The sequence below is a fragment of the Xiphophorus couchianus genome, chromosome 4, assembly GCF_001444195.1.
Source record: "Xiphophorus couchianus chromosome 4, X_couchianus-1.0, whole genome shotgun sequence".
Classification (NCBI taxonomy): Eukaryota; Metazoa; Chordata; class Actinopteri; order Cyprinodontiformes; family Poeciliidae; genus Xiphophorus; species Xiphophorus couchianus.
This window is the reverse complement of record NC_040231.1, coordinates 27,974,523-27,994,699: the sequence shown is the minus strand read 5'-3', so window position 1 is coordinate 27,994,699 and position 20,177 is coordinate 27,974,523. Positions and strand designations below refer to the sequence as shown.

At 38.5% G+C, this 20,177-nt stretch overlaps 1 protein-coding gene across 3 annotated transcripts in view; it reads left to right on the top strand.

Annotated features, from left to right (window-relative positions):
* The window catches only part of trpm7 (transient receptor potential cation channel, subfamily M, member 7), a 48,813-nt gene that overhangs the window by 20,767 nt on the left and 7,869 nt on the right, over positions 1–20,177 (top strand). Inside the window, exons 10-31 of one of the 3 annotated variants that reach the window (XM_028015306.1) lie at positions 1,433–1,505; positions 3,760–3,860; positions 4,221–4,355; positions 4,451–4,504; positions 4,580–4,720; positions 6,126–6,260; positions 6,383–6,660; positions 6,734–6,962; positions 8,134–8,289; positions 8,428–8,571; positions 12,157–12,285; positions 12,456–12,707; positions 12,930–13,104; positions 13,216–13,348; positions 14,630–14,808; positions 14,904–15,036; positions 16,007–16,785; positions 17,550–17,638; positions 18,992–19,082; positions 19,191–19,252; positions 19,347–19,384; positions 19,544–19,572. In XM_028015306.1, coding sequence (XP_027871107.1) covers positions 1,433–1,505; positions 3,760–3,860; positions 4,221–4,355; positions 4,451–4,504; positions 4,580–4,720; positions 6,126–6,260; positions 6,383–6,660; positions 6,734–6,962; positions 8,134–8,289; positions 8,428–8,571; positions 12,157–12,285; positions 12,456–12,707; positions 12,930–13,104; positions 13,216–13,348; positions 14,630–14,808; positions 14,904–15,036; positions 16,007–16,785; positions 17,550–17,638; positions 18,992–19,082; positions 19,191–19,252; positions 19,347–19,384; positions 19,544–19,572 — 3,535 coding nt within the window. Of the gene's footprint in view, positions 1–1,432; positions 1,506–3,759; positions 3,861–4,220; positions 4,356–4,450; positions 4,505–4,579; positions 4,721–6,125; positions 6,261–6,382; positions 6,661–6,733; positions 6,963–8,133; positions 8,290–8,427; positions 8,572–12,156; positions 12,286–12,455; positions 12,708–12,929; positions 13,105–13,215; positions 13,349–14,629; positions 14,809–14,903; positions 15,037–16,006; positions 16,786–17,549; positions 17,639–18,991; positions 19,083–19,190; positions 19,253–19,346; positions 19,385–19,543; positions 19,573–20,177 lie in introns of those variants that run through there. The other 2 variants (XM_028015307.1, XM_028015308.1) reach the window with 2 other exon arrangements.

Sequence of the window (20,177 nt, the reverse complement as noted above, 5' to 3'; positions counted from 1 at the left end):
ATTACTGTGTCCATAAGTTATTGGTTGTATCAAACTGAAATAGCTGTTGCAAACATCCCAATATTTAGAGATAAAAATAATTAAGATTAATAGGGGTGCCCAAACCTTTTCATATGACTGTATATAAATCTTGTGTATGTATAATCAAATAACATTATCTTTTTAAATGGATAATTGTCTGCCTGCTAAAGATTGTTTTATTATATATAAACCTAACTCTACCCATCTTTGCCATCATTGTAACTAGTGTATATTTTAAAAAACCCATTTAAAGTAAATAATGTTTAGCCTGGTGGTCCGCCAGGCTTATAATACACTGGGGAAACCCTGATTATTATTATTATTATTATTACACAGGATCTACTTGGATGCGTCATGCACACTCAGCCAGGTATAGCAGCAGACTGAAAATGGTTCAATAAACTGAATCTAATTAAAAGCAAACGCTGCAGACCAGAGGAGTTGGGCTTCTCAGTCATATACTGTGAGTGACTGCACCCCCAGCCTCCACCCTCCACTTTCCCATGGGGGCTTTAGGAAATAAACAGAGAATAATGTTTTCACTGAGTCAAGTCTTTTTGCAGTGAACTTTGACCCTGTGTTTGCTTAGTCTATTTATGTACATTTTGGCGAATTTACACCATGAAACTGCAGATTTTTGATGAGAAACAGAAACAAGCAGGTGACGAAATTTCATGATAGTACCGGTAATTGTTTTTACTCCATGTTTTTAAAATGAATTTCGAATGAACTGAACTAATTTATCCTCCAACTCAAAAGGTCATCACACAGCAAAAATACGAAATCTAACCAAATATTGGTCTAGAGTCTAGTGCAAATTTGTATTTATTTTATTTCAAACATGATGGCAGTATAAAATTACATGAACAAGGAATGCAAAGGCACATATGTTTTGTACCACAGTAATCTTAACATGCTCAAAATATCTTAGTGTTGTCCCAGTTCAAGTGTACTAACTTATAACAACTTTTCAACTTGATATAGGAGCTTGTTTTAAGTCAAAAACTACTTAATATTGACGTCAAAGTGCAGGTTATAAGTGAAATGATCTGCAAGTGGAACAAGACGTTTGAACTTATAACATGAGGAAAATGTTTTGTCCCCCTGGCAGAATATTTCATTTATAACAAGCACTTTTTCATCAATATTAAGGAGTTATTGACTCAAACCAAGCTTCTATTTCTTACCTATTTCAAGTGTACTCAGACATTTGCACTAGAATCTAGACCAATTCTTGGTTAATTTAGTGTTTTAGCAGTGTAAGTCATAGTAACGCTCACAGTGTCTCTGATGGCAGCTGAGGACCCCGGTGTTAGCAGTACAAACGGATGCCTGGGTGAAATAACGAGAAACATCTGGGCACGGCGTGTGGGAACCTGGTAATGATCCGATCTTGTTTCTTGGTCAACAGATCACCGTGTTTCACATCAGCTCTGAGGAACACCAAGACATCGACGTAGCTATTCTGAGGGCCTTGCTCCAAGGTTTGTGAAGCGGCTGCTTACTAAACCATCATCATATTCTTCAGCTCGTCTAATAAAATAGGAGAAATAGATTAGATGAAGTCCTATGTCTTTTTTGGGGGTGGTATTTGGAGTTTAATATTGCCTTTTTTCACTGTTTTCATTCTGATATGGATATGCTTTGAGAACACAGTTCCCCCTCTGTGCCCTTCTCTTTGTGCTCTCGATGAGATCAGGTTGCTCACATTCACATGAACTCCCCGTTCCAACCGTTTCTGAGTCTCGTGTCTTTCAGTCTTTGCGTTGGAGGTGCAGGGATTCTACTTTACTCCAACAAAGGAGGAGCGAATTCCTCGGAGCACATTTTTGCGGCTCGTTCACCCTCATTCCAGGTCATCCCTGCTAAGACCGGAATATTTGCCTTTAACTACTTAACGGTTCAGAGAAACCAGTTTAGACATTCAAGACATCCAGTCAAGCACGAAATGTCTTGCTCTAAGGTGCAGTTGCCTTTTTTTGATAAAAATCTGTTTTTAAAAGGACCTCAAAGCTTTTAAAGTCATTAGGTAATACACAAAGCTTTTCTGTTTACCACTACAAGATGCAGCTTATGCAATAGATTGCTCATTAAAATTAGAAAAGGGAGAAGCAACAACACACATACAAGATGCAAAGTTTGCCAAAAAATGTTACATTTCTATTGAAATTGTAATTTGGCATCCAGATAGTGAATTATGTTTACCGGAGCTGCTAATCATGTTATTTTATGATCAAATCAGACATTTATGCTGTTTTATTTTACAAAAAATGTTTTTCAGTAAACCTACCAACACAAAATACAAAAATGAGAAACTTTTAAAAATAAAATAAGTCACCTTAAATAGTGTTATTTAGGCAAAAGTATAAATGTTTCTAATAAACAGTTTAAGAAATGGTCTGATTTTATCTTAGAGATGTAGTTAACGATTATTTAAGTGATCAGTTATTCTGACGATTAATCAAATAAAAAAAGGCACATTCTGTAGATTTTTTCACTTGACTACTTAAGATTATTTTATACAATAGTAGAAATGCATAAGAAAATAAAAATAATCCAAATTCTTTTAAGAATAAAAGTACCATAACCACATGAAGGGTGTGCTGTCTAGAATTATATAGCGAACTGAAAAGAGGATTGTAAAAGATCATATCACTCTTTGTGAACAGATGAGATGCATTTTCTCCATGTTGTTTCTAAATAAAAATTTGAAAGGAGAAAAATAAAAACCAATTTTATTGCCTAAAATACAATAATATAGCTCAATCATTTTACAGTAAACAAAGTACATGTAACGCGAACATGTGAAAGGCTTTCTGCTCGACTTAACATCAATATGTTGTTGACTATTTTTTGGATTAACTTATTAATAGTTGGATAGCAAAAGTAGCCTTAAAGGAGTTCACTGCTTTTATTATTTTTATTATACAGAATTTGAATCAAGATGAGGTTTAAAACGCCACTAGAGTCTTTCTGGATAGATCATATTTGCAGACCATACAAAATGTATTTTTGGCTTATTGGCTGCTCTGAGGCCATTCTTTTATCAAATGGACTTTTTGAGTTCATGTACTTCAGATAATGATTATTCGATGACTAATTTAGTTGACGATTATTTCAATAAATGATTAATTACGTTTAACCCGATTAGCCGTTTCAGCCCTATGTTATTAACTTTATGCTTATTTAAGTGATTGTGTGAAGCATTTATTCAGAGAAAACTTCAACTCTTTTCAGCCCGTTTATTGATGGCCCATTGCTGTGTCTTTAGGTGCTTATGAAGAGCGGTTCAGGTGATGATTCACTGTGGAAGGTTAAAGTTTTCTCCTTTCAGGCCCAACTTATCTATAGGTTCAAACTCCAGTGTCCTTAGCTTTGTAAATTAAAAGAAAAAATATTCTGAGCTTCTCCCTGCATACGCCAATTTAAATGAAAAAGGTTTTACAGTTTTTACAACAGCAAAAACAACAAATCCCTCAGTTGGCTATAAAAATCGACGTCAATGATTGTGATGACTTGCCCTAATGATGATTTCAATGGGACTGCTTACAAAGCCGATCATATGAAAGGGATCAGCTCTCTTGGATTTAGCTCATCTAATCTGTTGCTCTTTGTGTGTAAGTGACTGTATTATACCTTTCCAGCTGCCTAACTAAAAACACAGTTAATATTTCATCGCCTATTTTCAAGCAAATGCATTTACATGAGCTGCTTAACGAGCGGACCTGTGTGTTTCAGGCACAAACGCATCTGCCTTCGATCAGCTGGTCCTGACTTTGGCCTGGGATCGCGTAGACATTGCCAAGAATCACGTGTTTGTGTACGGACAGCAGCTTCTGGTATGTTTTGAAAACGATTTGTTTTTGTGTGGGGGTGAGTGTGTGAGAGAGGGAGCCACGGCTCCCAGGGACGTTTGCTCAGCCAAAAGCCTTCGGACTCACCCAGAACGACCTCGGTTTGTAGGGCAGGCTGCCAGGAACTGCTTGTCTTGACTGTAACATGAACCCCGTTACATTTGTCTTCATAAGCGACTCTGCAGGCCTGTGTTTATTTTCAAATTGGACTCTTGCGTAAATGAGAAGATGGATATTTATTTTTGCTTTTTTTTTTTTTTGTCCTTTTCTCCCAATATGTTTTGTTTTCTAAACACTGTTTTGCTACAAAAATGCACTTCATAACCGGTTTTTGTTTGTTGGTAGGTGAGCTCTTTGGAGCAAGCTATGCTGGACGCTCTTGTCATGGACAGGGTGGACTTTGTGAAGCTGCTCATAGAAAATGGCGTCAGCATGCACCGTTTTCTCACCATCAGTCGGCTGGAGGAGCTCTACAACACGGTAGCCTTGTGAAACACTCCCTACTTCATCAATAAATAAGAACCCATAAGTGGTGAGCTTTGTTTAAATCTAATCTTTTTTTTTTCTTTCCCCAGAAACAACCTCCCAACAACCCAACTCTCCTCCACCTGGTTAGAGACGTTAAACAGGTAGTGGATCAAGGCTCTTTATGGCGTCGATGTGAAGCGGGACCTTGCTAACATTTTGTGGTTTCTGTATCGCAGAGTAATCTTCCCCCAAACTATAAAATCAGTTTGATCGATGTGGGCCTGGTCATCGAGTTCCTTATGGGCGGGACTTACAGGTGCAACTACACCAGGAAGCGCTTCCGAATCATTTACAACAATCTCCACGGCAGCAATAGGGTGGGTGGAAAAAGAAGCTAATTCTGGTTCTGACCTACTAAATGTAACTTTTCAAGAGAAGTATGGTCTTTTATTACAATGTTGTCATTTATTGCAGTAATACTAACATGGAGAATCCAGTGTAGGACTGTGTGATTATATCTGACTCATCAGATGGGCTACTTTATTACATTAGCTAATTAGCATTCAGTTGTACTGCTAAAATCTCCTGGAATTTAGTCATCAAAAATACTGCTTTTTATTTATGCTGTCCTGGAATAAATTGTGGAGAAGAGACCACAAATTATTCTATCAACCATATCCAAGGTTATTAAGTTTTGCAAAAACCATTAATTAGAGTTAATCATTGTTTATTGATCAAAACTAACCTGTTTCCCCTTAATTGGCTCTTATTAGGAAATCAATATGGCAATTTTTTTTTAAATCAAAACCAGCAATTCTCACCATCTTTTTCCTTAAAAACTACAAAGTGCATGCATCCTTTTAAAAAATCCTTAAATTCATGTTTATAAAATTAAGGCCTTAAAATGTCTTAAGAATAGTAATAAAAAGTAAGCTATCCTTAATTGCAGGTCTTAAATTTTCTTATGGCAGGACTATTTAATCTTGTATGTCCTCCTAGACAATACGTAATGGGTTTTTTGGGAGGACTTTTCTGTCAGACAAAAATTTGAGCTGTGTGCTACTGCTTTGGGCAGACATCTTACATTCTGTGACTACAGGCTACCAGTAGATAGCTGCTAATGAACCCTTGCTAGCTACTTAGCTAGGTTTGTTGCGTCCATCATGGATTAAGTGTAAATTTATTGCCAGTTGGCTGGACTGCATTCATTTTTGCTCTGACTCACTACTAATGCCAATAATACGCTTATCTTGTTTGACTGAAGGAGGCAGAAAACATCACAATAACAACCAATGGCTGGACATTACCATCACAGTACACACTATCCATAGTTACTGGGATATGGTACATGATGTACTGGAGGCCAAGCAAAGCTGAAGCATTCCCTTAAGATTTAAAGAGATTTAAGAAATCAAAAAATGGCATTAATTTGTGGCAAAAATCTGTAAAAATGCAGAGTAAAGGAATTTTGCAGCCTAACTTTGGTCTGAAGTTCTCCTTAAATTATTAAAATCCTTTCTTGTTCTCATGAACTCATTGTTTTGTCTCATCTCGTGGGTTTGTGTCCTAGTAATCCCTTCATTTTTTTTGGATTCAAAAAGCGCTACTTAGGTCAGATACCTGCATCACTTTTTTTTCTTTTTTATGTGTAATAATACTTAGTAGGGAGATCAGTGAATGATTTTTAAGACCTAATTTTAATAATGCATCCTTTGGAACCTGTCTTTGAGGTTGAGACAAAGTGGAGGAAAGTGACTCTGGTAATATTTGTGTTTTGCACAGAGATCTGGACGCCACCCTGCGGGTCCCGGCTCTCATCTGAGAAAGAATCATGAGACTTTCAGCATGCAGGCCGACAAGAAGGAGAAGACGAGACACAATCACTTCATCAAGACGGCGCAGCCGTACAAGCCCAAGGTAAACTCCTGCTGTTCAGTACAGAAGACGAGGCTTCTTCCAAACACTTTCCTGAAAATAAAAAGGTTTTCAGTCTTTCTGCTTCGATGAAATCGCCGCTAAAGCCTTGCCTCTCTCCTCAGCTGGAGAGTACCGCTGAGCAGAACAAGAAAAGAAGCAAGGAGGAGATCGTGGACATCGACGACCCAGAGACCCGCCGCTTCCCCTACCCTTTCAACGAGCTCTTAGTTTGGGCAGTGCTCATGAAGAGGCAGAAGATGTCTCTCTTCTTCTGGCAGCACGGCGAGGAGAACATGGCCAAGGCGCTGGTGGCTTGTAAACTCTGCCGCTCAATGAGCTACGAGGCAAAGAAGAGCGACGTGGTGGACGACACCTCGGAGGAACTCAAAGAGTACTCCAAGTGAGGTCGCATAACACTCACTTTTTCCACAAAGGATATTCCCGTATTAACAAACGTCCGTGACGCGTTTCAGTGAGTTCGGGACGCTGGCGGTGGACCTGCTGGAGCAGTCGTTCAGGCAGGACGAGACCATGGCCATGAAGCTGCTGACATACGAGCTGAAGAACTGGAGCAACTCCACGTGTTTGAAGCTGGCCGTCTCCTCCCACCTGCGGCCGTTTGTCGCTCACACCTGCACCCAGATGCTGCTGTCAGACATGTGGATGGGACGGCTGAACATGCGCAAGAACTCCTGGTACAAGGTTCATGCTCCATCTAGATCTTTATTTTTGGTTGCAAGCAGTAGGCTGGGTGGACTTTTAGTGGGAGAATCTGGACCTTGCATTAAGCTCTTATTATTGTTATTGCTCATTAATGTTGTTGTTGTTGAAGTCTAGTTGGTATTACAGTTAATGATGAAAAGCATCATTTATGATGGTTCCTTTTGGAGTAAACTTTTTATAGTCATTTGAATGAGAGTTTATACACAAATAATTCGTAAATCCATGTAAGAACTGATCAATGTAATGTCTATTTCAAAAACTAATTGAATACTGATGGTCAATCAAATTAGTCAAATTTATGCACAAAAGCAGATCTGGTTGCCTTTGAATTTTCAGTAAAGAAATGTACAAATCTCAATAAGTCAGTGCTGAATCAATAAATCGGATTAATCAATTGTCAAAATAATTGATAACTAATTTAGTAATTGATCAATCGTGAACTGGAGTATACAGACTTTTAAAATAAATGACAATTGCTGGAAGAATACTCCCACAGAGCAGTAATTGCATCAAAAGTGTACAAAAATATGTATATCCTGCATTTACAAAATGGAACTGAATTAATTAATCTTATTTTATAATCTATTTCTGATAGTGTCAGTTGGTTAAATGAAAAATGTGCCAGTAGTTTTATTCGATTTAAGTAATTGATTTACTAAAATAATCATTGATTGCAGCCTAAATTAGGATTTTTATCAGTTCATTTCAGTAATTGAGTTAGACATAGGAAGCTCAAATCTACATTTATTGTGCTCACAATATTAAGTTTTTATTTCTGTAAATTCAACTGATCATTAAAGCTAAAGAAAACCCAAAAATTCAGAATTAGACATTTTAAAAAATTACTTAAGACCATTAAACAATGTTTTTAAAAAGAAAATGCAGAAATGTTCTCAAAGTATATTCACACACACAAAACAAGGATGTTGGCTAGATATATTATTACACTTTTCTGGAAAACAGCATGTTGGACTCATTAGCTCAACACCAAAATTATTAAATCTGTAATATTTATAATGGATGAAGTTTCCTTTAAAAAAAAACAACACTTTTTCAATAATGCTCTTTATCCAGATGCATGTGTATATAGTTGACGTTGACAAATCTAGCAGCAGCCACCCACATGAGTGTGTATCCTGCGCTCCTTCAGGTGATTCTGAGCATCTTGGTGCCTCCTGCCATCCTGCTTCTGGAGTACAAATCTAAAGCGGAGATGGCTCACATCCCTCAGAGTCAGGACGACCACCAGATGACCATGGAGGACAGCGAGCACAACTTTCAGAACATGACCGAAGACATCCAGATGGTAGGATTCACTCCTCGTGATTTGTCTGCTGCGGGTTCCTCAACGGCAAAAATAATCCAGAGTTTTGCAGATTTGAATGAAATGCTGTTCTGTCACTTGATTGCTCGTCCAACACGGCCTCTCTAACCTTTTGCACAGGACGTCTTCAAGGAAGCCAGAACCCACGAACATCCGGAGGTGAAAAATGACATGGAGAAACAAGTCCGCTCCCGAAAGCTTCCTTTAACGAGGAAGATCTATGCCTTCTACCATGCTCCCATTGTCAAGTTTTGGTCCAATACGGTATGAAATTAATGCAAAAACATTGACCGCTTTTTTTTTTTTTTTTTTTTTTTTTGTGATCTTTTAATCCGTAACACATCAAATGTCAGAATTTTGGCACGTTTCACTCACTTGTTGACTGCAACTGTTTTTTGTCATGTTGCAAAAACAAAAGAACAGTCAGTCGGCTCATTACGTTTAAACACAATCCTCTATAACTAGGATTCCGCACATTCAGCTAGTCTTTTCCCACCTGGGACTATTTATAGCCCAGAGCCGTTTCCCTGGAGCCTGGGATCCAATGCGGCTGGTTTTATCTGCAAACACCAGGCTGTTTTTCATGTTGTTCAAGTCCGAGGGGCGTCGATAAGATCGCTGGACACTGGCCAACATAATACAGCCTCAGCCTACGCTTATCTAAATCAGCTGTACCTGTTTCCATCCCGATTCCAGCACCCAAGTCTGACTCTGCACCATTGACTTATGCGTCACCGGTGGGAGAGTGACTGATTTTTCCGTCACTTCAAGCCTCACACGTCAAGGTTCAGCTGCTTTAAAAACCGTAGACCTGGTCAAAGTTGCAAGAGGAGGCTAATGGATACATTTTTTTCCCACAGGCTGCACTTTGAGTGACTTACTTGTTTCTTTTCAAAAGAAAAATAAATTTTCAAACACAAAAAATATCTTCAAATTATTCTGATTTAAATCCCCAAAACTGTGACCTGCTGAGCCAGAACTTCAAATTATAGCAAAGGAAATGAGCAAAATAAACAATAATTTATTTTTTTTAACACGCGGAATTACGTTCAAATAAAATTCACCGTCTTGATCCTTTGAATTCCCCTCTTAAGATTCAATTCAGTTCAATTTATTCTTGTTGCATCAATTCCCAACAAATGTCATCTGAAGGCATTTTACAACACAAACGGGTCCACTTCATATTCAGTTTTGCAGAAGTATATTAAAAGAATCCACTAATATCCAGTTAAAAAGATTCTGTTTGATTCTGGATGTCATAAAATTGATTCAACCTAAAATCCACTAATATACATATAAAGTCATTTAGTGACACTTTGGCTAAAGATGAACAAATTTTCTTCTTTTTTTTTTTTAGCAAATGTACTTTTTACATTTTTGTTCTTCTGATCAGTTAAATTCCAAATGTTTTTAAAAATCTGCAATTGCAGTGATTTGACCACTAGAAGTACGGAAGAGGATTAGGGCCACTGAAAAAAAAAAAATTATGGCCCAGAAAAAAAAAAAAAAATCTCTGAATTTTCATGTTAAAAAAAAAAAAAAAAAAACATTCAGTGTCCCGGAAAAAAAAAAAAAAAATTCAGTGTCCCGAAAAAAATAAATAAATAAAATTCAGTCCCGAAAAAAAAAAAAAAAAAAAAATTCAGTCCCGAAAAAAAAAAATAGTAAAATTTCAGTGTCCAAAAAAAAAATAAAAAAAATTTCAGTGTCCCGAAAAAAAAAAAAAAAAAAAAAAATTCTGTGTCCCAGAAAAAAGAAAAAAAAAAAAAAAAATTCAGAACCCACAATTCTGACTTTTTGCTAATAAAATGCTACTTTACCCAATACTTTCCTGGTATGGTTTTCAATATGTTGATTAAGCTCATTTTCCATTTGAGCAGGTCTAAAAGCTATAGTCTAAATGCATTAAAAGACAGTTATCCCTGATAATTGCTAAAAATATATAAACTGTTGCATTTGAAGGAAGTCACAAAAGCGCTCTAAAAATGTTCTCATGTTTTTTGGAATTTAGAAAATACAATTTTGCTAATTCTAACTAACTTAGAACAAGAAACGTTGGGGTGGTGCGGTGGAAAAGCACAACCCATGTATGGAGGCCTCAGTCCTGAATGTGGACATCACAGGTTCAAGCCCCGGACTGATGACCTGTGCTGTGTAGCTTCATTACTGGCTTTCCTGTCTGATCATTCTCAAAGGAAGAGCAAATAAAACCTTAAAAAGTAGGAAAAGTTTTGTCTTATAACGTCAGACAGTGAGAAAAAAATTGCACATGACTTTTTTTATTATTATTTATTTTTTTATTATATATATTTTTTTACATTAATCAACTGCTCATAAATATCTGGTATCAACTCTACTATGCAAACTCTTGGTAAACAAAACAATGAAGTTCATTTGTATTTCACAAAGAACTGGTTTTCATGTGTTCAATTTATGACGTAATTCTTGCTGTACTGCCATTTTGTTCACATCTCAACCATACATTGTCAATATCTTTAGTTTAACAGAACAGCATTGTGTTTGAAAAAAAATTATATTTTTCATTAATCATAATGCATACCCATTTAAAAGGATTGATATTTGGTACATAACTGATTATCATAGAACAATAATTAACTTTGCATCAGCGTTGTTTCTTCAAATGACAGTGTGAAAGCAAAACAAACTATGGATTGGGAAATGAAAACATGTCAACAAAACTGTATGTTTTACTTTTATCAGCACAGTAACAGCTTGAAGACTAATGTCAGGTCAAATCAGAACTCTACAATAAAATTATGACAGCAATAAACTTTCATGTTCTAGCAGAATGATGTCGAAAATGTTATGTTTGCTTGCACACAATATGTCTTTAATTAAATGCAGTGCAGGAAGTCCTGTTTAGAGGGCACCTATCAGACATTGCAAAAACTATCAAATGGCATGATCGAGATAAACAGCAACACTTTTTAAATTATCTTTATGCGCACTGAAAGTTACGGAGCCCCCTGAATTTTTTTTTTTTTTTTTTTTTTTTTGGGGACACTGAAATTGTTTTTTTTTTTTTTTTCAGGACACTGAAATTTTTTTTTGTTTGTTTTACATGAGAATTCAGAGATTTTTTTTTTTCTGGGCCATAATTTTTTTTTTTTTCAGTGGCCCTAATCCTCTTCCGTACTAGAAGGCAGGTCAAGAAGCTTTTTATTTTAACACTAATTTAACACTAACGGGTCAAAGAAGGTTCACAACTATAGTGTGAAGTTAAGCACCATGATGAATATAACTTAAATATTTTTGTTTTAATGAAGTTGACTATTGTTAACATTTGGAATTAATATTTGAGTAACCTTAACTCTCCTGCTTTAAAGCTGATTTTTCTTTTTTTTTTTTTTTGCCAGTTTAAGATGAAGATCAACAATCTATTCAACAGTTTTATTTTGCTTAATGTGCTGTGTTTGTAGTTTTGACAAAAGCTGTGGTGAAAACTCTACTAAACTCCACGAGTTTAGTAGAGTGCTCCTTATGATGAGTTTTGAGACCACAATTATCAGTAAAACTAGAGAATTTGCTGCTTTCATTGGGCTTTTGGCCCATATTTATTTCCTGTTAGAGAATCTATAAAAGACATTTCAATGAGAAAACGAAGGTTTACTCTCCAAAAGGTAAAATATCGCTCCTCGACATTAAAGAGCCATTATCCTATGTCTTTGATATAGTTCTTTGGATGCAGTTTTTGTTTAAACAATCATCAAATCATATGTAAAAGAGCAACTAATTTCCTGTCACAAGTTTTATCTCCTTTTTGTTACCTTATTTCCTGTTTCAACGTTCTTCTATTTTATTTGCTTCCCTTTGCTTCCTTCGTTTCAGCTTTTCTACCTGGGCTACTTGATGATGTACACGTATGTGGTCCTGGTTAAAATGGCCGACCTTCCTTCTCCTCTAGAATGGGTGGTCATCCTCTACATCTTCACCTCTGCTATTGAGAAAATCCGCGAGGTTTGTGGAACAAAGACGTGCACCGTTGAAGTCATCATTCAAAAAGTTCCTATTTCAGCAACACACCAGTCTGAATGTTTAGGATCTTTTGTTGTGAAGTTCTACACCAGCCCTGACATTGTTTTCTGACTTTATTTCATCTTAAGTTGTTTCCCTTTTGTGTTTTTCAGATGTTTATGTCTGAAGCGGGCAAAATAAGCCAAAAAATAAAGGTGTGGTTCAGCGACTATTTCAATGTGTCTGACTTCCTGGCCATCTCTACGTTCTTTATCGGTTTTGGACTGAGACTGGGTGGAGAGTCCACCTTCATCCCCGGGCGGACAGTGTATTGCCTCAACATCATCTTCTGGTATGTCCGACTCCTGGACATCCTGGCCGTGAACCAGCAAGCTGGGCCGTATGTCATGATGATCGCTAAAATGGTGAGCACATTCATTTGGACATTTGAGATTTTAGTTTCTCTGACCAATCAGATAAACTAAAAGGTGTTATTGCAATAATAAGCTTTCATTTGTATAGACCAGGTATTCTTTAACATTTTTGGCTTTTCTACCCAAGCATGAGGAAAAAAACTTTAAACTAAGAATTATATTTCAGACAATGTTGGTTTCATGTTGCATTTACCACTTTGGCATGTCTTTCAGGTTGCCAACATGTTTTATATTGTGATAATAATGGCCATTGTCTTGCTGAGCTACGGCGTCCCGAGAAAAGCCATTCTGTACCCCAACGAGGAGCCCAGCTGGACTCTGGCCAGAGATGTGGTTTTCCAGCCGTACTGGATGATGTACGGAGAAGTCTATGCCTATGAAATTGATCGTAAGAATTGATTATGTTGAAAATAATTAACAATTACGTAACTTCTCTTAAGTTCTTGTCAGATTATTCAGCACATGACTTGTCATTGTAACTGGTTTCTCCTCTTCACAGCGTGTGCCAATAACAGCGAACCCTCAGCCAGTAAGCTGTGCTCAGACATAGTGTGGCTCACGCCTTTCCTGCAAGCAGTCTACCTCTTTGTACAGTACATATTGATGGTCAACCTCCTTATTGCCTTCTTTAAGTGAGTGCAAGTGTTTTCATAAATGAATAACGTAGTTGACTTTTTGTAGTGAACTCCTTGATGTTTTATTTTGATTGTTTTTATTCTTGGCAACAGGGGCAGTCTGAGGTGTTCAAATGCTCTTAGATTCAAGCTTATTGTAACCAGAGGTCGCGCTAGACTTTTTGGTTATCTGTCATTTTGACCGACAGCGGAAAAAAAAAAAAAAGGGTCATGTAACATTTTTACCCGTCAAATTATAAACATTAGGCTATTTGGCCGCATTTTTATGCCCTCTAGTTAATATTTACTTAGTTGAACCTGAATTCAGATCCCATCATACATAAAGCAGATGATCGCATCTCACTTGTTCTCCACAGTGAAAAAACACTGACTGTGGCCGCAACAACTTATAATAAATTTAATTAAATGACTCCACTTTAATTACTAACACTTCACCCGCTGGGTCCTGAACGCACAGCCCCATAAATTCCTCCTGATCGCATCTGCAGAGAAATCTGCGCTGGTTCATCAGTCAGTTGGATCTGTCTGATCCAAACCGATCAATTGAACTCTGCGAGTTTTTTACCCTGTCCACTGTCCAGACGTGCGCCTTTACAGGGATTTTTTATTTATTTTATTTTTTTGCGTTGTTTCGTTTCCCCGAAACGGACAGACGTTACATCTGCCAGCTCTCCTTCTGGGTGCAGGAGGGTAACGCCTTCCAGCTCCATTTGTTAAAACCGCAGTGTGAGTAAAGCCGCGTCCGCATTGGTTGTGCAGCACAATGAGTGTGTTACGGTCTGATTAACTTCTGCACCTTTATTTATTTATTTCCTCAAGATAAACTCCCGGCTCCTCTGTTTAGACTATAAATGGATTAACGTTGCATTCTCTTTAGTTTTCTCTGTTCCAGTACTGGAGACTGGAATTAAACGCTCCATTTCTACCAAAGGTTTGCAATGCGCTTCGTAACCAGACACCCCAAACCGTTCGGTTCATAACTCTTCAACACGCTGTCAGCTCCCAGTCAGAAAGACACATTTAGTTCAGAGTCCATGAGACGATATTCAGAAAGAATTTTTTTATTGATTGGTTTTAGTTGCCTTCGCGATGAAATCTTTGCGTAAAGTATATAATGTCTGCCCATGTACACCAGTCAATTATAACCTGTTAAAATGACCAACAGCCTTCAAATTTTCCCGTCGTTTAAAAAAAAAGGGGGGGGGTGTGGGGGCGGTCATAAACAGAAAATATTCCGTTAACACGACCTCTAATTGTAATGTGCTTTTTGCTTTGCAGCAATGTATATATTCAAGTAAAGTCCATTTCCAATCTGGTGTGGAAGTACCAGCGCTATCACTTCATTATGGCCTACCACGAGAAGCCTGTCCTCCCACCCCCCTTCATCCTCCTGTGCCATATATACTCCCTCTTCTGCCTGTGCAGAAAGAGGAAGAAGGAGAGCACCTACGGACCAAGTAATGATCCTTTTTCTGTTTGTTTGGGGTTTTTTCAAAATAAACCAATATATATAATTTCACTTATTAAAACCTTTGGTTTTTATTTTTTGCAGAGCTGTTTCTCACCGAGGACGACCAGAAGAAGCTTCACGACTTTGAGGAGCAGTGTGTGGAGACGTACTTTCACGAAAGGGATGATCAGTTTCACTCGGGCAGCGAAGAGCGCATCCGTCTTACCTCTGAAAGGTGAGGCTGATTTAGGCAATCAGAGGATTAATATTACATGTGTTCACAATATATGATGCGTAAAAGTTCACATAATGTTTTTAGAGACGCACTGAAATACGTGGCGGATTTCTGATCTCATGCTAGCAATTGTTAGTTAGTTGGTTATTGTGTGTAACCGTGGCAATAAGAAATTGTTTTTACAACTGCAAGTAGCTGATCAGCATCTCAGTAGGTCAAAAAATAACCTGAACTATGAGCCCTAAATCCCCAGAAAGCTCAAAAGGAAGATTCATGGTTGCAAAGCAGAACTAAAGAGCAGAGAGAGGAGGAGGAAGTATCTTCCATCTGTTCCAACATTATAACCAAGTAGCCAGACGGAGATTTAAAAAGAAGCAGAAAAGCAAATTACGTGGAATTGCTTACAAACTGGGGCTGCATTTGACGATTATTTTAGTAAACAACTTGTATTAATTATTCTGATTAATTGGATTAAATTGGTTAATTCTAGAGATTTTTCATTTAAGTACTTGAGCCTTTTGTATCATGAGAAATACACTAAAAGAAGAGAAAGCATCTTAATCCAAAACAACTTTTTGAAGATACTTTGATGCGAGTTGCGACCTTTAGTTTCCTTTTTAGGGATAAATAAAATAACAGACTGAACTAATGGAGCACTTTTCCAGTCATTTTGACCAACCAGGTCGACATGTGACAAGAGGAGACTGGATTCAAACCTGTAACAATCCGATTGCAAGACAACTCTACCCACTGAGCCACAGTCACCCCCTGATGTTGAATTGAATTGAAAATAGGTCATTTTGAGTCTCTACTTCTGATGACTAAAATATTAAGTTTAAATCGTAATGCCATGCTACAGTAAACTCTAACAAATTCTCTATACTTTTTTGTGCTGCTAATATTTTGTGTTTTTACCTCGTTGGCCAAGTTAGTTTTGCTACCAACGGCGGCTCTCCTGTCTTGTTTCCAGAGTTGAGACGATGTGTTTGCAACTGAAGGAGGTCGGGAACAAGGTGAACTTTATAAAACGCTCCTTGCACACGCTGGACTCACAGATCGGCCACCTCCAGGACCTGTCTGCTCTGACCGTGGACACTCTAAAGACGCTGACTGCTCAGAGGGCGTCCGAGGCCAGCAAGGTCCACACGCAGATCACCAGGGAGCTCAGTTTGTCCAAGAACGTGGTCCCGAGCATCGCGCACGTGCCAACGGACTCCAAATCGTCGGCGATAGGCAAGCGCAGCGTCAGGGCCTACTTTGGCTCTTCGTTTCCCCAAGCAGGCACCAACATCGCGGATTCCCTTTTTGGAGTCAACGCAGGAGGAGACGGCGGGATGCAAATCCGTCAGAGATTCGGGCACGGTCCCGGAACTGAGCCGGGGCAGGACCCCGGAGCGAGCACGGCGCCAAGTCCGGAGAAGAGGAGCTTATTCGGGCAGGGACACTTTGCCGCAGAGGCTGGTTCCTCCAGCAGCACGGGCGCCATTGCCCTCGTGCCAAGCGCCTCGCCCACCTCCCCTCCGGAGCACCGTCACCAAGGCCACTCTCTCACCCAAAGCAAACTAGCCCGTCCGCAAGAGCTGCGCCTTTCTGACTCGCCATCCAGCCTGCCCAACGCGCCCGCACTCAGCACCCAGTTCCGCATCAGCAGCACCCCCTCTCAGCCTAGTGGTGCCAGCCACCCCGACCACGCCCAGGACGGGTTTTACCAGTCAGGTGGCACCTCTGTAGAGTTCGGGGCATTCATTGGTGAGTACCGAAACAAAGCTCCGTCTGCTGTAGAGGAGGAAGAGAAGTGTGTATGTTTGTATCCGTCTGTAGTTGTTCTCTCTGAGTCAAACTTCACTCAGCCTGCCTGCCTGCTTGCTAGCGCTGTAACGCCTGAGAACCCAAAGGGGTTAATGCGGGGGGGTGTTAGTGGGGGTTACGTAAACGAAGCATTCAGCGATGAAGAGGGCCGATCTGCTAGAAAGTCTCCACAAACTAAAGCTCTAGAGGCATCGCCGCCGTTGGATCACGGCCTTGAAAATGGCGTCCAGCCTCCTGCTGCGGTCCCCAAACGACCCCACAGACGGAAGAGGAGGGAATGTGATCCTCCAGGACGGCCATCTTCTGTCCGCAACACTCGAAACGGGTCAGAAGGTCAACGAGACGAGAAGAAAACCACAAGAAAGCTAAACATGAGAGGTTTGAGTTTCAGTCTGAGCTTATGGGATGCATCTGCTGGGTGCTGGGGCTTCTTCATCTGCTTTTTCCTTTCCTCTATCTACTATGAGTGACTAGTATTTATGTTCCTGGGTGTGGCCAAATTTCACTCAACATCAGTTTGTTTTGATCAAGTTTGTTTTTGAGGAGTGATTTATGTAATCATGTTATATTTTGTGGTGTGCGTTTGTTTCTTGGAGGTTAGAGGAAGAAATCTGAAATGTGATATGGAAGCTGAGGTTACTTCACCGTTATCGGAGAACTGTTGGTAGTTTTTCAAGTTGGTCTAATCTTCTATTTGGACTCAGGACATAAAGACAACGTGGATACGCAGCACTCTACGCCCAAAGAGACCTCCAGCAGACGGCAAAGCCCGGCCACACCAACCAGATCACAGGTGTGTATATTGTACAAAATACATATACAATCCGATTATCGGTTCAAATTCACTAAAGGAATGCTGTCATGGTATTGTAGGCAATAAATGTTTATTTTCTTATTTTAAAAAGGAATTTAATTATTTCCACCTTTTAATATATTTCTAATATTTATAGAAAAGTCTTAAGTAGTTTAATAAAGTGCAAAATGTGCCACTTTATATCCAATTAACCGATTAATCATCTGGATAATCAATTAATTGGTTTCTAAAATAATTGTTAGTGGCAGCCCTAACGGTAAAAGAAGAATAAAGTTGATTAATTCACATTGTTGTGAATCTCCATGTTGCAGGATGTTTTTGTGGTTGCATACCAGAAGGCATCCATGCTCTTTTAAGGCACAAAGAATGCAGCAGTGGTGCTGCTGTCCAAAATGTGGACACTGTTTATTTTAAACATTAACCTAATGAATAAGTTAATGTTCATTAACTTATTCATTAACTTGTTCAATTGAACACTAAGTTAGTGTTCAATTGAACACTAACTTAGTGTTCAATTGAACACTAAGTTAGTGTTCAATTGTTAATGTTTGTTTTTCTTTTCTTCCCATGTTTAGGTGTCTGCAAAACATTTAGGAGTCTAAATTCGGTGCTCCTTGAGTGCCCCCAAGTGGTCAAATGATTAGAAAGCTTAATTCATCAGAAAGTAGGTTCATTATTATATAGAGATCACTGTATCTTCTTCAATGCAGACAGAGCTTCTGCATAGCGTAGCATGAGGTTAAATAATGAAGTTGCTTTAGCCTTTGAGTAGCATTTGTAAATGACTTCATAATGGAGCATCTAAATAGTGTTGTCTCTCATATTTCTTCTGGTTTTTGTTTTATTGTTATACTATTAAAGTTGTCAAATTTTAATATAAAGATGACTGACGCAAATTAAATTGTATTAAATTAAAAAGCTGTCCAAACCGGGATGGCCTTATGTGATAATAAAGTGCCATCTGTATAGCATGAGGCAGATTAAAAGATCTCAAAAAAGCAACATATATCATGCCCCTCTCTAGAGAAATTAAAGAACAGATGAGAAAGAAAACACAAATTGCTCCGATTAAAGTCTGTGTTTTTGATTTATTGTACAAAATTAGAAATGGCAACCTTGGGAGATAAAAGATGACATGTTTACAAACTTTTGTAAATGTGTCACTTTTGGAACCAACATGTATCCTGTTGGTCGTGTTGTACATGACCAACAATCCCTGCATATATGCAGCTTTGTGCTCAGATAACATGAAAATCAGATCTTCGTCATCTTCTCATTCTCAGTTTTTTTTTTTTTCTGTCTGCGTCTCCACTTGTTCTCTTGCGGCCGCAGGTTGAAGGTCACGGTCTCATCCGAGCGGTCAACTCCTACGCTGGCTTCACGGAGTTTGACAGAACCCCAGCTTTTCTTCATCCAGACTCGAGTAAGTTTGAAAATAAAACTACAAATTAGATCTTCTAGTTCAGTGTCCTCCCTTCAGTGGTAACAATGATGTAGCAATGATTTCTGATGGTTTATTGTGTTTGTGTAGCTCTGACAAAGAAGGACAGGAGTAGAGTTTCAGCTGAAGACATCCCTAGAGCGGCAGTACTAGTAAGAGCTTGTTGTGTGTGTGGGGGTGGGCGTGTGTGTGTGTAAAGGTTGACATGTGGACTTGTGTTTGATTAACGTGTTGCTTCTCTACCAGGAAAGGGTTCAGGTGAAATCAGCCCAAGCCAGCACCCTGTAAGTGTCCTTCCACTGCTCCTTATTGATGTATAAATGTAATCTTTTCACAAATATAGCTTTACAAATGCTTCGACACAGTAAAGTGAAAGTGGTGACAGATTAAATCAGGGTTCTGATGACTGGTTCACTGATCAGTTCTCTCTCTCTGTCGATCAGGAGACCTCCTGAGGAAGAAACATTAAATGGTAAGAACTGTAGTTGCTCTGTTAGCATATCCTAGATTACCGATACAGATTGAGGATTGGTATTGACCAATACAATCCGATATAGAAAAACAGAACTGACTTAAAACCTTTCTTTTTTCTTTTTTAAACATAAATATACTGAATCAGAAATTTATCAACTCTGCACCAGTACAGCACACTTAACTACACCAAGTAGTTTCACAACCTTGGTCAAACATGTAAAACAAAACAACTTTAATTTGTTCGGTCAATGTAATTAGGGGGTATAACAGCTAAAGTAAAGTAAATAATAAAGAATCTGACAAAAACAACAGGTAGACTACCTTGGTCAAACATGTACATTTGTTTCAATCTCTGGACCGATACAGATATTAATATCAGATCTCTGCTTTGGACGTTTACCTTTCTCAGGGTCTTTTGAGTGTGAAGCTCTCTAAACTTCAGTCTTGGTGAAATAAAAGACAGGCTGGAATCTGTGCTGTTTGTACAGTTCAGGCTGGATTTAAGGCATTTCACAATAAAAAATTTAATTAAAAATAAAAAAATTATTCTATACCAGAAACATCTTAAATTTAATGCCAACCTTTACTTTATGGTGACCATAG